This window comes from Aptenodytes forsteri, unplaced genomic scaffold (genome assembly GCF_000699145.1).
Source record: "Aptenodytes forsteri isolate BGI_AS27 unplaced genomic scaffold, ASM69914v1 Scaffold321, whole genome shotgun sequence".
In the NCBI taxonomy this organism is placed as follows: domain Eukaryota; kingdom Metazoa; phylum Chordata; class Aves; order Sphenisciformes; family Spheniscidae; genus Aptenodytes; species Aptenodytes forsteri.
This window is the reverse complement of record NW_008795030.1, coordinates 1,043,675-1,060,798: the sequence shown is the minus strand read 5'-3', so window position 1 is coordinate 1,060,798 and position 17,124 is coordinate 1,043,675. Positions and strand designations below refer to the sequence as shown.

At 44.8% G+C, this 17,124-nt stretch overlaps 1 protein-coding gene across 1 annotated transcript in view; it reads left to right on the top strand.

The window, feature by feature from the left end:
- The first annotated feature begins 414 nt into the window (after positions 1 to 414).
- The window catches only part of ARID1A (AT-rich interaction domain 1A), a 41,878-nt gene continuing 25,168 nt past the window's right edge, over positions 415 to 17,124 (top strand). Inside the window, exons 1-3 of the mRNA XM_009276208.2 lie at positions 415 to 625; positions 1,324 to 1,785; positions 2,781 to 2,894. Of these exons, the coding sequence (XP_009274483.1) occupies positions 425 to 625; positions 1,324 to 1,785; positions 2,781 to 2,894 (777 nt within the window). The 5' untranslated portion in view covers positions 415 to 424. The remainder of the gene's footprint in view (positions 626 to 1,323; positions 1,786 to 2,780; positions 2,895 to 17,124) is intronic.

The following is a 17,124-nucleotide window of genomic DNA, read 5'->3' as shown; positions in this document are numbered from 1 at the left end:
TGTGGTGTTTCTTGTGAATATTTAAATTTTCAGCCTAAATTTACCTTGTTGTGGAATATCTGGACATTAAACTACTACCTACTATGGGGAAAAGCCACTTACACTGATAATTCATCTTCCTTAATGATCCTTCCCCGCTTCTTTCCTGTCCTCTGGCCACGGGAGATATGTCAGCATAAAATGTCTTCTTATTGCGTTTGTTCTTTGTGAAACGTCTGTAGGTTTGAAAGGGCAGCAGGAATCCTGCTGTAATTCAGAATGTAACTGTGGGGTTTAGCACCTGAGAAGAGGCAGACGAGCTTCTGCTTCTCTGCACCAACCTGCTGAAGTTTTCTTCTGGGGTTTTTGGGAAGTTGTGAACGATTCCTACATGTAGCTGGACGTACATCGTGTGTCACAACTTGCTTTGCAGCCTTCAAGCCCGATGGATCAGATGGGGAAGATGAGGCCTCAGCCGTATGGAGGAAGCAACCCGTACACACAACAACAGGGACCTCAGGCGGGGCCACAGCAAGGACATGGCTATCCAGGACAGCCGTATGGGCCACAAACTCCCCAGAGATATCCCATGGGAATGCAAAGCAGGACACAAAGTACAATGGGCAGCATCTCATATGCACAACAGGTAGAGCACCCAAGCTTCTGTAGTCTCTGTTTACAGCAGGGGCAGGCAGAAGAGCAACAAAGTACTGTGTCTTCTGAAGGGACCACCTTCAACCAGGTTGGAATCAGTTGCTTAGGTAAAAATGGCATTTCTTTAGGCTACGTGTTGTGCCACACCTGGATGCAGGTGTGGTCGATGTACGAGGACCTGTGGAATCCTTGCTTCCAAGAGAGGCAGCGGCAGAGCAGTGAATCAAACAAGGGAACAATAGTGAGGGCAGTAAGATAGTCCTTCCACTGTGTTCTGTTAAAGACGCAGCTGTTCTTTACAGAAGAAATGACTTCAGGTCGGTTTTGGCTCGCTGCATGATCCAAGTGGCTCCTGCTGGACTGTTTGCAGGATTCAAAAGGCTGCCTTTTTTTTTGAGCAGGCAGTCTTTCCTTTCGATACTACTATCATTGAAGGGTGGTCAGATGGGGATCCCTAAAAACTTAGGTATGGTGCCTATTAAAATTTTGTTGCTGCCAAGAATAATGTCATACACAAGTGACTTTTGCTGTTGTCTGGGAGGTTTCCTTACAGGTAGTGGCATTTCCAGTACATTCCCAGTTAACTGCTCTGGTCTCTGAATTTTTTTCTTCTTGAGCATAATCTTACTTTGTGTGTATGTATATAAAATACCTTCATAACTGATATAACTCTACCCTCTTCTTCTGTAGATTCCTCCTTACGGACAGCAGGGCCCCAGTGCATATGGGCAGCAAAGCCAGACTCCTTATTACAACCAGCAAAGCCCTCATCCCCAGCAGCAGCAGCCTCCATATTCTCAGCAGCCTCCATCCCAGACCCCTCACTCTCAGCCTTCTTATCAGCAGCAGCAACAGCCTCAGTCTCAACCTCCGCAACTTCAGACATCGCAGCCTGCGTATTCTCAGCAGCAGTCCCAGCCGCCCCATCAGCAGTCCCCAACTCCATATCCTCAACAGCAGTCCACAGCCCAGCAACATCAACAGAGTCAGCCTCCCTACTCACAGCAGCAGTCACAGTCGCCCTACCAGCAGCAGCAACAAACTCAGCAGACAGCTTCCTCGGCTCTTTCTCAGCAGTCATCTTCATACCCTCAGTCACAGCCGCAGCAGCAGCAGTCTGCGTACTCCCAGCAACGCTTCCCCCCTCCTCAGGTAGGCTGTCTCCTGCTTTGTTTCCTTCTGTAAGTGATTTTTACAGAAACTTGGGCAAATCCTTTTCTTTGTGCATTAAAGTCGGTTGAACTACACGTCAGCAAGCTGGCTGGAATGATTATGGCAATATCTGTTGTGTCTAGATCTGTATCTATTACAGAGAGATATGGTGGTGGTAACAGGCTAAGCCATGCTAATACTGCAGTTTTGAAGACTAGTGTCGAGTGAATGCTGCTGTTCGGCAATACCAGTCTAAAGGATTTCGTACTCGAATGGTTTTCACACTGTGGTCTGTGGAAGTTCTCCAGGTGGTCTACAGAGCTACTGGGTTTAGCACAACAGCAGAACACAGTTTGCAGAGTGACACATAGATGGTGACAGAAGAGTTTGCTCTTAGATGTAAAACTTGGCTTTAGGGAGGAGAAATAAAGCAGCAAGTGCATGGAATTGAAGATAAAATCATGAAGCAGATTTTTTTTTTTTTTTTTTTTAATAAATTGTATTTATTTTCAGCAAGGCTTAATAGAATTTTAATAGTTGTGTGAAAAGCTAGCTGGGGCCTTTCAGCAACCACTGTAACGCACTGAAGCTAGCTTTTGAAAAGTTGAAGATTTTAATTGACTCGCCTTGTTTGTGTAATGAAGTACTTGGAGCTATTGTAAGATGTTAGAAGATCAAGAAGCTAAGTGGGCAGTCTCCCAGGACGGTCTCTGTTCTTCAGGATCTGTAATAAGGGAAAGCCGGAGAATTACTGTTTCGTCATGTTTTAGACTTCTACTCCCAACACTCTCTGTAGCAGTCCGGCAGCGTTTGTCCTCCTGCGGAGCAGTAGGCGTGCTGGCTTGAACTCTTTTCTGTCTTATTTCCTGTTTTGGGCAAATGTCACCGAGGCTACATAATTCTTCCACAATGTGAGAATATACCAGAGTGATTCCAGCAGAGCCTTTATTTTATTCCCATTTGTGGTTTTTTTTTGGTGTTTCTTGATGTTTCAGGAGTTATCTCAAGACTCATTTGGGTCCCAGGCATCATCTGCTCCCTCAATGGCTTCCAGTAAAGGGCAAGAAGATATGAACTTGAATCTTCAGTCCAGACCTTCTAGCCTACCGGTGAGTGGTGAGCTGATCTAGAAGTGAATGGGGCGAGGGCAATCAGAAGCACAGCAGGATAAATTAGCACTGGTAGTATTCCACATGGAAATGGGAATGATGGAGGCTGCCTGTGCTTTTTACTAAGTCATTAGCTTCTGGCTTCCCACTGGAGATGAAATGTAATTTACAAAAGTAATGGATTTGAGAGTAAAGTTTAACCCTAAATGCTCTGGTCTGCATGTTGTACCTAAAAGATTGTTTTGAGCTTTCTGTTCGCAGTGTCTGAAGTACCTGACTGCTGTTAGAGTAGGCCCTGGCCTTCAGGGGAAGGCGTCTCATTTTTATTTTATTTTCTTGTTCCTTCAGCCCATTGTTGCAGCGGTGGTTAGCAGACCGGCAGTGCGGTTCCCTTTCTGTGTCATTGGATCCTTATGCTGCTGATTTAAGCTTCTTTGGTCCAATCTAACTGAACAGTTGGTGAAAAAGACAAGTTTATTAGTACCTGGAGCGAGGAAGATCAGTCACAGATAGCTCCTTCCTTGACAGATAGAGAATTATATTTTCTTCTGCATTCTAAATCTGCTTGCTGTATGCACAGTGAACAGTTGGGCATGAGGTTAGTGCCTAGTGTTCCAGCAGTTTTTGGACCAGAACAGTTTAACTTTGGGTTAAAACTGTATGAAGAAAATGGAGAAGAGTTAAAAGTTTCGATTAATTTGCACAAGTTGGTCTGTGCCTCTGACTTGGAGGAAAAGTTTTGAGCTGCTGAGTTCTGATTTTGCTGGTTACTTTCATTGTAACCAGTAGGAAGTGAGCGAGCTTTTATTTTTTTTGTTTAGGCACTGGCTAAGTCAGTTTTCTAAGCTGCAGTTGGATTGGTCAGAGGAGAGTGAGCTGTGTATATAGCAAAGTTATTTTTGCTCTCAGCAATGAGAACAGCTTTGTTGTGAGCCCCTTGAAATAATTCCTTTGGATTGTGGGTACAAATTGTCACCCAAAATACAAAGTGATTCTAGTTCTGGCCACCTAATGGGAGTAGTTGTGGGCTGTTTCTTTTTTCTTCTTCTTTTTTTTTTTTTTTTTTTGCCTTTTGGACCCTGATTACAAAGATTTAATTTGTTCTGAGGCCTGGGGAAAAATCCTTTTAAATAGCATGTTTCTTTCCACTCTGCCTCTCCACAAGTTCTTCCATGTGACCCATCTTCTGGCAAAGAATGTAGGAAAAGTGAAGCCACTGAAGTAATTGAAGAAATTGCTCTAGCTCCGAACGGTGGGAAGTCCTGTTCAGTAGCATTGTTGATAGAGCCTTCATGAATCCTACCAATCAGCGCCCTCTGACTCAGATTATAGGAATTAGTTGCTCTGCTTAGCAGAAGTGCCTCCTTCTCAGCACCAAGTGGGAGTTTGTTTTATACCTTGCGGTTAAATGTATTTGGCCCCTTTCGAGTTTTCCCTTTTCCCAAGCAGTTTAAGAACAGATATCCATCTCTGCTGTAAGAGTGAAGGAACCTAGAAATGAGGGAATTTGATCCAGTTTAAAAGTTTTAAATGTCCACCAATTTCTGATCAGGTACTTGAGAGGTTTGCTGAAGAGAAATTCAGGGTGCAAAAAATGGGTCCAGCTTTTAGAATTGGCTAGCTATAAAGCTCGCTTCTGTTTTAAACAGACTTTATAGTCATCTTGTTTTCCTGACTTTATCACCAAATAATTTGCATTTAAGAAATCAGGCAGTCTTCAGCTTACCTGACCCCGGTGTGTTTTTGGGCCTTATCTTCCTTGGTAGGCAAAAATTAAAAAAAGGAGACCCCCTGCAGAAACTCACCCTTATTCTTGCGCATGTTTCATAATTCCTTGTCTTCTTGCTAGGATCTTGTAGGATGAGACCAGCACCCCTGTCTGTAAATAGAGATTTAGATCATCAGACGGTGATGCTGTGGAATGGTTTAAAGGGAGGACGTCTGAGGTGTATGGAAGCCAACTCTTTCTTTCAGTGATCAGTCTCTTGCACGAAGTTTGGCCTGGGGATGCTTAGAAACAAAAGAGCTACGTGAAAGGGTGCTATCAATTTCTTTTTATCTTCCTTATATTGCTCAGTCTGTCTGGTTTAGAAAGTTTTATCCTACTCGGGAGGATTCCTAGATCCCTGTTTTGCCATTATGTATGACTTACAGAAGCATAGTTAGTTTGTGGGCTTTTAATATTTTGTGGAGTTCTGAGCCCTTTTCCAAGCCTCAGTGGGCGCTGTGGAATAGCTCACCTGGGTATCTTGGAATCGGGGCAAATCATGCCGTGCATCATCTTTAATTAAACATAGGTCAGGTCCAGCAGGAAAAGGAGGTTGCTGCTTTTTAGGTTCTTATGAAGTGTTAAGTTTATGTACCCAGTGCCTTTACGAGTCTTTGGCCTTTACACGTTAATAGTGTACATCAACATTAATGTTGGAATTCTAAGCAATAAAGGGGGGAATATTTCTTCGGCTGATCCTATCACCATTTCGGGAGATGGTGATCTCCTAGATGGTGACATTGTCAAGTTGGTCAACTCCTATGAGCTCTTGTTGGCTTTGTTAGGATCTGCCTGAGAAATGTCTTGTTGATCGTTCTGGGTGGGGGTCTTCAAGATACCTTCCTGATAATGATTTTTGTATCACTAACTGAACTTTTTCCTGACAATGTTCCCATATTCAGACTTTTAACAGCAGAAGAGTCAAATTACTGATTTCTCTAATGCTTTGTCTGCTCATCTGTAAGTAGCAAAAAGTCTGGTCTTCCATTTCTGCTTGTGTTATAGGCTCTTCTAGCTTAAGCATTTCCTGGTTCGTTGTTCCCTTTCTGAAGATTATACTTGCTGTATTTTGGGGGAGAATGCTGCTGCTAACTTGAACTCACTGGTGCCTTTTAAAGAGCAATGCATCCATGCAAGTGTCCTGGCTGGTAGCAGGCTAGATGAAGAATTTCTCTGAAGAACTTGCTGCTTCCCTAGGGAGGCTCTGTCAGGATTGCAGCTAAACTAAACTTAGATTGCTATTGTGTATGGGAGAAGTGAAGTGTAGTCTTTTGTGTCTGGGTGTAATAGAGGAATAGTAATCCTGAGTATAAATCTGTTTCTCCCAGGAGATTCCCTAGTCTCTTCTCCTTAGCAAAGAATTCTTCCTGGCAAGTCGTATCCAGTTGATTCGGTGTCTTTACCTTTTGAGGCTTGGATTCTGAGTCTGTAGGAGTGAAATATTTCCAGCTGTTAATTGCTTTCTGTTGAGACATGGAAGGTGCTGGTAGCAAGTACAGGGGAAGCAAATAGGGTGCTAGGACATGCATTTGGGTTTGGATTGCAAATCAGTTCTGCTGTCAAGTTCTCTGGACTTTTAGGTTTGTTGGAAGGAATTTTGTATCTCATTATGAAACATGCAACGGATTATTATCTTGCCCCAGTCTCTGTCTTATGGGCTGCCTTGAAGGAGTTGAGTGCAAGTTTCTGATGTCTTTGAGATGGATGAGGAGTAGGGCATCGAGACAGTGGTTGCCACGCCAGGCTGTTTATACCTTCCCGGCCACAGAAGTTGATAGCTGTGGTGTTAGGACTTCCAGGTTGGCCCCAAAAGCCATTTATAAAGCAGAACTGATTTGATACCAGTATATAATGGCTTGTATTTGCCTTTCACTGGACCTTCTGGGATTTCTTCAGTGAAGCTTTCCTATCTGTGGAAACCAAAACTTTTGTGAGAGGTATTGTTTTCAGCAGTGCTTTGATGGGAAAGGCTTAGGGACTTCTGGCTGAACCAGGAGGACAGGTACTGGCAAGGTTTTGGAGGTCCTGAAGTAGCAAGGCTGTGTTTGAGTTTTTGTTGCAGCAAATAACGTAATGAAGCAAACTGGGGCAGCTTGTACAGAAGTTTCAGAATTCCCACCCCAGACTGTCCTTAGTTTTGCTCAGTGTACTGCGTAGCCTGAGGGAGAAACCCCATCCCTTTTTTGGGCAACTTAATTCCATCTTGATGTGGAGTGGGAATCATTTTAATCTCAGTATTTTGCACTGTTGGAAAACTCTTTTGCCTATTCAGCTGCATGTCACTGGTTCATCTCTGACTTCAGGTCTGAAAAGTGTTTTGTCAATGGCAGAAAGGAATATAACCAACTGAAACCAAATTCCTGATCCACGTTAACTTCTGAACGTGTGTTTTGGTCTTGGATCTTTGCAGTATGGATTTAACAAAACTAGGTTTTGTGGGGAGGGGAGGAGAATGAGGCTGCAGAGTTTTGGCTTGTGCAGAAAGAACCATTCTGTGAATATCCCCAGCAGTTGTGGGGTATTTTTTGTTTGATTACTTCTTCCTTTCTTAGGTCAAGTAGTTTCTGAATTTAGACACTCTGGAGGTTGTCAGGGAAGCACCGTTTGGATTTTCCATTTTTACAAAGTGCTCATTTCAACTTGTACTCTGTAGGTACTTGGAAGTGGAATAAAGTTGAGCTCTGTCAGCTGTGTCCCTTGACCTGGAAATAATCGATGCAACAGGCTGAAATGCAACAAAAAAACATCTCGGAGCTACCGTGGATGGGGAGGGAGGTGCAGCCCAGGAAAAGAACGTTTTCTTAAAAATTTTTTGAGCTCAAAATTAATCATTTTGACAATTTCTTTTGGGGGAGGGGAAAAGAACCTTTTATAGTTGAATTTGCTGGTCACTTCAGGCTCTTTTTTTTTTTTTTCTTCCCCCTTTTTCTTTTTCCATATGGGACTTCCTGCTTCTGTTTGGTTTGTATTTGGCCTTTTGAGCTTGTCTTATTGCTTGCCTTAAGAGAGGGATTAGTGATGTATGTATTTCAAAGCAGGGTAGTTGCATGCTGTGGTGCCTGGGCATCACAGTGGATATGCAGATAAACACACCGGCACCCGGAGGCTTGCCCAGAGGAGCACAATACCCAAAATGCTGATATGAGAGAGATCGGTGCATTCCAGTTTATGCTGATACGAAGGTTTCTATCCCAAGTTATAGTGATACGGGGAGTTGAAAATGTTTTTTCCTGACTGAAGCTCCGCTGCCTAAGCTTTTCTTGGTGTGTGATTGTGGCCATCATTTTTGCGTGGTTTCTTGAGAAGGCTGTGCCTTTTTTTGTAATTTTTTTTATTTTGCTAATAACCTCTACAGCTGTGGAGAGCGTGGAGTGCCGCTCACAAAGCTACCCTAATCTTCCAGCCACTCCAGTGACATGTTTCGTGCCTGTGACCTGCTTCTCGGGGTTGCTCAGCTGTTTGTCCATGTGGCAATTTTCTCTCCTCCCACCCCTTCCTCCGGGTTTGAACTGAGCTAATCCGACCCGGTGCTCGGGAGGAAACTCCCCACCCTGCGCTGCATCGCCCGGGCCTGCTCCGGGCTGCGCAGAGCCCTCCGCCTCCAATAAGCGTCCCTTTCGAGATGATGCCGCGCGGAGCCGCTGATGCAGCTTCGCGGGAGCCTGCGCTGGCGGCGGGTTGCGCTATGCTCGATGCCGGGCTCGTTTCCTGTTTCTATTCTGGTCGCGAGCAGCTCAGCTCTGCTTCCTGCCTGCACGCCTCGCACAGATTCCCCTAACCCCCAGCCTTTCGTTTTCTTAGGAGCGATTTCAGTTACGGACCCAAGTGAAAGAGGAGACGGCGACCTCCGCGTGGAGGTGGGCGGTAGGGACGGCTGGCAGCTCGCTCGGGAGAGGACGGGCTCTTGTTCTTCTAGGCCCGACCAGAGTGACTAGGCGGGTCAGTGTTTAATCAGGAAATTGCTGTAGGATGACCAGTTCTGGTCTTGGATCCCGAACAATAGTCTGTGCTCTGTCACACGCATCCCCTGCGCTGCCGCAGCCTGAAAATACAGAGCTGCTCCTTGCACCATAACTGCTGAAGCGCACGCCTCGCGAGGTGACCCTCCGCTTTTAAACATGCTTTCAAGAAGCTCGTTGTTGTAGGGCAGGGAAATCAGTTTTTCACTTCCTTTTTGCTGCTGACTTGGTGTCATTGGAGACCCTTTAAAATGTGCGGAAGCCTCTTGTCAGTCTGATGTCGGCCGTACTAGCCTCATCCTCTTCCCTTTCCATCAAAACTTAACCCTGCCGGAGGTCCCACACCGTGCAGGGGAGGGAGAGTCCATGTTGGTGTGACCTTCATCTGCTGCGTGGAGTGGTTGCAAGGATAAATGAAGGTGTTTAACTTCGGCTGACAGCGCTGCACGCGTTTTAAACGCTGCCACACCTGAGCTTTCAGTTTACAGGAATCATTTTCCTGTTAATGTCCTTTTGGCATGCTGGATTGACTTGTCTTGGAGACGTGCACGATCATAAATGCCGTGGAGAAAACTGTTTCCACATGGCGCTCAAATGTGGAGCATGGCAGGGGCCCAAGGCTGGGTCTGCTCTGCTCCCTTCCTGCAGCAGCCACGCTGCTCACATGAGCTTGTGCCCGCACCCTTGTGAGTACAAGGTTCGCGCCGTGATTTCAAACAAGTCCTGGTAGTTGGAGGAGGAGTTGTGTAATTGTTTTTTATTATAATTTTGAACGAGGTCTTACCCAGGAAAATAGAAACCTTTGGGTTTGTTTTTTTTTTTTAAAAAAAAAAGTTTTAATTTCCTGAAATGACAAGAAGTGACATCTCTAGGAATTGACTGTTCTGGCACCCTGACCCTGAGGGTAGCACTGGGCGTACGTCAGCGTCTGGCCTGGGCCAGGTTTCCATGGTTATGTCGCCTCTTCCCGTGCACACTTGCTGCTCTGAGCCAGGGCGAGAGGAGAATTTCCTTGATTCTTTCCATGTTTTCTTCAGTTTCTCTGTCCCATTCAGATCAGCGGTACCTGGATGCGGTATTGCAGACGGGTTCTTGACTGGAAGTGGTTTCTCTAGAGATGCCGCATCTGGCAGTGTCAGGGGGCTCAGCCGTAGCCCCTCGTGTCGCTCCATCACTGCCTCCCCACAGGTACGACGGACTTTGGGAAGGAGCTGCCAGCTTTCAGCTGTCTCTTCAGCAGCTTCTTCCAGCGAGAGGACTGTCAGGTTCATAAGGCTTGCAAATACCTGATACCTTAGAAATCTTGTTCTCTCCTAAAATCTTCCTTCCTTCTGCTTTTTTAGAAATTGATTCTGTCACTCTTAATTGTTTCAAAGAGGCTGATAACAATACTAAAAGCTGAGTTGTCTTAAAATCCAAAGTATTGGCCTGAACAGGGGCCTTTTTAATTTTTTAATTATTTCAGGCTCCTGCCTTTGCTGCGTTTCTTTGCCCACCCTAACTCGTGTGGTTGGCATGGTGGCATAATCACATGCTGAGATGACTAAATGCTTTGGAGTCTAAATTGAACACATCGGAGACTGGAAAGCGCCTTCCAGAGGAAGCACTGCTGGGGAATTGGAATATCCTTACGGCTGGCAATAAGAGGGTAGCTTCCTGCCTCTTACGTGATTTAGTGTTTTATATGATCTGGGGTTTGTCTTCAGACTGAAGTAGAATACTTAAAAACCTCTGGAAGAAAAACAAAAGCTCTTTAAATAAACGGGTTGTGGTCTGTCATCTGAGACCTGTACTAGTTTCTCGCTTACACTTGCCTTCCCAAGGCCTGGTGTCAGACCAGCCTTTCTGACTGATGTGATCAACTTGTAGGTCTCGCTCCCCCTGCATCCCCAACACCCTCCAAAAAATCAGTGTTGCTGAGAGCATCCTCTGATGCTGCTGCAACGTTGCTGCTCATCGTGCCTGGGGTCCTCCATGCTTCTTTCCTGCAACTTGTTTCAGGGTCAGTGTTACTGTTGAAGCCGGAGGTTTTATCCTTTTGTGTTGCAACGCTGCTGCTGGATGGCCAGGCCAACGTCTGTGTTAGCTAAAGTGACGCTACTCTGTCAAGCAAAACTTCAGCATTTACCACTGCTGCTTTGAATACTTTGTTGTATCAGTGTTTAGATAAACCTGGCAGTACTTTTTAGAAGCTGAGCGGCTTTCGAAGGGTTAAACGGAAACTCTTCTGGAGAGTTTTGCTGCTGCATTTCCCAGGGTCCTGCAGAAGAGCTCAGCACCCAGCGCTCCCCGAGTGGGAGTGCTGGCCTTCCGCATGGTGGGTTTTCCCTTCAGCGACATCTTGTTCTGTGGATGAATCATGTTACTCCTTCTATACTTTGTGCTGCAACTACAGCTTTTGAATCTCTCTTCTCCAAAGAGATGAAATACGAAATTTGTTAGTCTGCTCAGTGTTTGAAGGGGGAGGAAAGCCCCCTTGCCTGCCCCCCCCCCCCCCCTTTTTTTTTTTTTTTTTTATTTTATTTGGAGGGGGAAGAGAAGGAGGGGGTGGCACAGGGTAGGAGCAGTAGATGTGATTAAAGCGCCTGCCGAGTAGATCTGTGGGAGTGGAGTATCGACCTCTGAAAAATCAATGGCTGCTGCGGTAGCAGTGCTGGCTGGTTCCCGAGGGGTCCCGGTGCAGGAATGTAGTAAAGCCAGCAGCACTTCCGTCTATCGTCCTCCCTTTTTATTTTGTACCTGCTTTCTGCTAAACAACCAGACTCACCTAGATTTACTGAGGTGGATTAGAACAGCAGCTTATTTTTGCAATCAGAGTAAAATTTCTTGTGTGACACTGAGCCCCTCCTCCTGACAGCCTCCTTTCCAAATGCTCTTTTTCCTGCAGTGCAGCTAGAGCCAGCAGCTTCTACCAGTTTGTCTAAAGCCAGCCTGGAAGAATGAGCTTTTCAGCTTCTTTTTTGAGCAAGGAAACCGCACGAATCTCTCCTGCATGTTCTAGTCCCCATCTTAGGTTTGTAATTGTCAGCACTGATGCCTGAGAGGAGCTTAAACTCCTCATAAAGGAAGGGAATATGGACTCCATCTAGCAGAGGCTGAAGCCTTGGTAGTGTTACCTTCCTGATATTTGTTTTAGTGGGCAGGTGTTTTTCCCTTGAAGTAGTAAAAGTCTAGCACTTATTTCCTTTACCTAAGGACTGCTTGGATGAGTAAGTGGCACGTAATAGGACTGGAAGGTTTTTATGCATGCTTAGTTTTCTAACCAGGATCTTGGGTTTTTCTCCAAAAGAGCTTGCTGCAGAACCTGAGAACTATCTAGTTTCTAGTTGCTCACATGTGGTCCTTGTGCAGATCAGAGGTTGAGTTTCCAGGGACATATCCGAGGGGTCAAATACAGTGATTTCATTGCATAATTAAATCCCTTTGTTCCTTCTGATTGCTGATCTAGTGCCATTTTGAAGGGGGATAGAAGAGGGAAGGCCATGAATTTAAAAAGCTTTCATAAAACACAGAAGTGTACTGTGCAGCTCGTGCTAGTGTGGCAGTGATCTTCCTTTGGGCATTCCCTGTTTTTTATGCCAGGAGAAAGTCATCTTTCCCTGTTAAACTAAAAACAAACTTTTCAGCGCCTCGGAGAGTAAGAGGCGAGAGCTGTGTGGCAGTGGAGGAAAGCTGTATATGGTCAAGGGGACACCAGCTTGCGTTGATAGACTTTGGTTATGTTTGATTAGTCTTTAGTCATCTTGGGTAGTTTGGGAATATGGATGAACATGCTTCCCACACATGTATGAACACAAAATCAGTAACAGGTAAACTGGCAGCTTAAAAATAGATATTTTTGGTTTCTACCCCACTCCTCCCAAAGTATGATGGGGTACAGAACACATGGGATCAGAGCGTTAATAGCATCTTTCACTTCACTTTAAATTCCAGAAGCGTTCTAGATGTGGTGAGAGGTTTTATTGGAGAGAGATCCTGCACACATCCTTCCTCCTCCTCCCCTTTTTCTCTTGTCCAGCCCATACGTGCATCAAGAATGATGATCATCTTTTGGTGCTCTAAAGATGGGCTTGTTATCTTCTGCACGATAACCGATGGTAGAAGAGCAGAGTGAGGCGAATGGTGATCTTCCCTGGGACAACTTGTATATTTTTGGGATAGGACAGGACTTGGAAATCTGCTTTGGCTTTGGAATAGTTTGCTTTCTTCTTATGGCGATGGTAGGTCTTTACATTCCCACCCAGGGTGTTCAGTGAGCCTGCAGCTGCCTACCAGACTCTGAGAGCCAGTGCTCAGTGGGTTTCGTGTTTGTGGTGGTACGTGCTGATGGATTTTGTCAGCATTTTAAAGCATGGCAGTTGAAATTGAGCTGGTGGTGATGCAGGACTTGCGGGAGTGCGGGCCCTTTCCAGCGTGCCTCTGGTAAGCTGGACCAGCTCAGAGGCTGAAAAATTCCATTCTGACTCTTTGATTTGTCAGCAAGAAAAAACTTTGGAGACAGTAGATTATAACTCCCTCTAGATGAAAAGTATCAACTGGATTTCTACTGTAGCTTAACTTGTGTTCCCCAGCTCCAACTTCTGGTTTCTACTGGGGAAGCAATCTGGAAGAGGCATACAGTAAGTAGGAAGGCGGTGGCAGGCTGCAGAGCCCTTTCCAGTCACATCTGTGGAAATCTCAAGTCAGCTTTGCAAGGTGTCTTCTTGGACGTGATGTGGATCTGTAAGTCTGGTGTAAATGGAGCACAGTGAGGTCTCCAGGCTGCTTTGTGTTACGAGATAAAGTGCTTTGTGAAGCATAAGATGCAAGATTCAGTTGCCTGTACTGTAGAAGGAGGAACGAGTCTATCCATTTCCCCAAAATAGCAGGGAGATCCTAGCTTGCCAGTCAGCTGTGTAATTTTTGTGATAGAGAGGATTGAGGTATTTTGGGTGTGGAAATAGAAGGAAAGGACAAGCTTGTGATTTTTAAGTGTTGATAGTTCTTGAATGAGTGGAAAAGAAACTGCAGATAAAGTGAAATTGTAATAGAAAGTAGGTATTTCAATTAGTCAGAAGCAATGAAGAGGCTTTTTCCCTTCCAGAAAGAATGGGCGAATAAATTTAGCCATTGTTCTCTGGTCTTGCTTGTAAGCATCTTTATGGAAACAACTGGCCTTACAGAATTTATAAGCTCCACCACATGCTCGTCTCCAGATCATAATTTCCTTGAGTGCTATCTAGTGATCTGATAGTGCCTACAATCATTACAGTCTGACTACGCTCCTTCCCTCTTCCCCCACACTTTTCATATGCACTTAGGTTGGGGATGGGCAGGGGAGTAGTAGAGGAAAGCTGCAGTCCCCAGTGAGGAGATCAATTTGCTTTCTGGTCAGTCTTCCTGCTCTTCCAGATCAGTGGGATGGGCCAGAGTGGAGCCTTGAATCTCTTCTCCTCTGGGGTTTTGTTACCTTGATCTTAAGTATTTCTTGTTGTTTCATCTTTGTGTTTGTTTAACAAATGAACTTGTATCAGATAGTGAAATGGTGGCTCCTCTTTTCATATAAAAGAAACCTTGCTGTTTCCAGCATAAACTAACCCGCTCCCTTGTGTTGGTCATGCCAGGACTTGCAACCCTTTTCCTGAGATAGATGAACTCCCCTGCCCCCTCCTTTGGGTACCAGATTGTGTGATTTCAGGCATGGTTTTGTTGTGGTGTGAAAAGAAGGTGTTAGCTGCTGAGTCCTTGTTTGTCAGCAGTACTGACAAACCCATGCTGGCATCGGCAAGGGTTGGGCAACCAATCGCAGCTGGAACAGTTATCGTTTCAGGGTCCCTGTGGGCTTCCGCTATCAGGTCACATCCCAAAATAACACTGGGCAGTATTTCAAGTGAAGAAACTCAGGCTTTGGGGCTGCAGCCAGCCTGGAGTGTGAGATTCTGTGTGAAATAGTTGGAATCCCTCCAGCGTTTTTGATCTGCATGGCAGATGAGCAATAAAATGCATAAAAAACACATTGGAAACACGTGAGGAAATTCTCCAGACCCTGACGTTTCCTTCAAGTTGGCAGAGTTACTGCTGTCGAGCCTCACCTCCTGTCTCGGCTCGATTGGCTGTGCTCGTGGGAGGAGGGAAGAGGAGAGCCCTTCTCCTGGTGCTCCTGTGTCTTTCCAGGTCTCCTCCTGATGCTCTGTGGGAGGCAAATAAAACCTCGCTGGCCCTCTCCTCTTGGGCTTGATCCAGAACCCACTGACGGCAGCAGGTCTCCATTATTTCAATGAGGTTTTCTTTTTTTAAAGGCTTCTCTGCTACAGCCGTCCTTAAAACAGTCTGTAGAGAGATTGAGAGATTTCTTTTTCCCCTAGTTCGTGGTGCACTTGAGTAAATGGGATATCAGAGCTGGAGGGTGTCCTTTAGATTTAGTTAAAAAAAAAACAAAACTACTCTGTGCCTTGATGGTTGGCATCCTGAGAAAATAACTTGATAGGTGGAAAACAGCTCCTTACTGATTAGCTGTTTGCGCTTAGGTGTTCCAGTCCCTGCTTCTCTCCTTCCCCTTGCAGGAGTCGTACTTCTGAGAAACTTAGTCCTGCTGAATAACACGCTCAGAAAATGCTGCTGTGCTGGCAGAGCGTTTCTTTGCTGGGAAGTGACTTTATTGTTGGAATTCATAAAACTTGCAGATCTTTAGAGGTGAAAGTCGCTTTATGAGTTACTTGATTTTTATGGTCCTGTTTCAATTCATGTCCTAACATCCAAGAAAGGTTGACGTGTAATTGACTCTTAACTTATTTAAACTGATGATCTGAGAGTCTGATCCAGAGCCTTATAGCTAGAAGGCTTACTTTTCCTATATGTGAGGTCTGTGATGGTATGCTAGCAATGCAGAGGGGCCCTCGCTCGCATGTCTGAAGCAACCCTGTATTAACCTGCTTAATTAAAACTGAATGTTTTTAAATGACTTGCAGTACTTAGGTTAAGCTGTGATACATAGGCAAGGTCGAAGACATCAGCTTTAAAGATTGTTACCTAGTTACTTAGGAGTTAATTTTCAAACAGTTTTTAACATTGCTTCATTTTATGTCTTGCAGATATTTTTGTGCCTGGCATTACCAAGTCGTATCCTCTTAGTCTGCCCAGTTCATGTATGAATATTGCTCATACCATGTAGCAGACAGTGACCTCCTCAGATCCTGGAGGCAACCCTTCTCTTTTGCCTCTTGGAGAAGCATGTCACTTATACTCCTGATAACGGAAGGAAACGTTCACATTTCACCTTGCACACTTGCTCTGTATCTGTCCTTTCATGCCAGTATTTTGTCTCAGGTGTACGTTTATAATATGTTTTTTCTTTTGAGCCTAAAAATCTCTCATCTAAGTAGCTATAGGCTCTGCCCCTCTGGTCTGAAGGTTTAACTGCTCTGAAATGCCGTACCTGCATAAGCTCATGGTGGTGGGGATTTTAAAGCTGCAAAGGATTTTGGCCTCCAGCTTCATTTCAGGGATGATGAAAACAGTGTTTGGATGCATTTGGTGATTCAGACTAGAAGTACCTTAATGTATTTAAGGGAAATACTAGTATTTCCATCCAATTTTAGCTTGGACTGAATTGGCTTCTGGACATTCTGATCCCTTCAGTGACTTAAAGGGGAATCTAGATGTGATCTTGTACTGGTGGCTGAAGTTAGATGCAGTGAGTCTCGGGGAGAGGAGTGTGTTGCTCTTGTTTGTTTGTGTTGATTGATGCTTTTTAATGCAAAATGTTGGAAATGCTGACTCTTTGCTCCCACTTCAGATGGTTTACACAGTAGGAATGTGGGTTTTGTCAAAGTTGTCGGGGGGGAAAAAAACAAGTAGCTGTGTAAATGAGCAACCCTTTTGATGTTACAATAGGAAGGCAGTGAAAATTGCAAGAGCTCTTAGACATTGTTGCTCTTGTTTGTTTGTGTTGATTGATGCTTTTTAATGCAAAATGTTGGAAATGCTGACTCTTTGCTCCCACTTCAGATGGTTTACACAGTAGGAATGTGGGTTTTGTCAAAGTTGTCGGGGGGGAAAAAACAAGTAGCTGTGTAAATGAGCAACCCTTTTGATGTTACAATAGGAAGGCAGTGAAAATTGCAAGAGCTCTTAGACATTGTTTTTAGGCTTTTTCTGCAGATTTTTAGCTTTCATTGAAATAAAACAAAGCTCTTTTTTTTTTCCCAGGAAGATAATACTTCAGCAGTAAGCAAATACCCTTATGAGACTGTCGTGCAGGAAATGATCTCTCAAACAGAAGCAGTAATGGAAGGGGAGGAAGGACCTGCTATGCACTAAGTCATCCCACCAACTGACTGGCGTTTTCAGCTCAAATGTAGCATTTGCCAGTGTTTGCTAGAAGCATTTTGATCAAATTCCACTGTTAAAATAGGCAATACTGCCCTACTGCAGCAGACAACTGAATGTGGTGCAGCTGATGCCCAACTGTCCCCTTTGTCCTTCTGAATCATAGAATCATTAAGGTTGGAAAAGACCTCTAAGA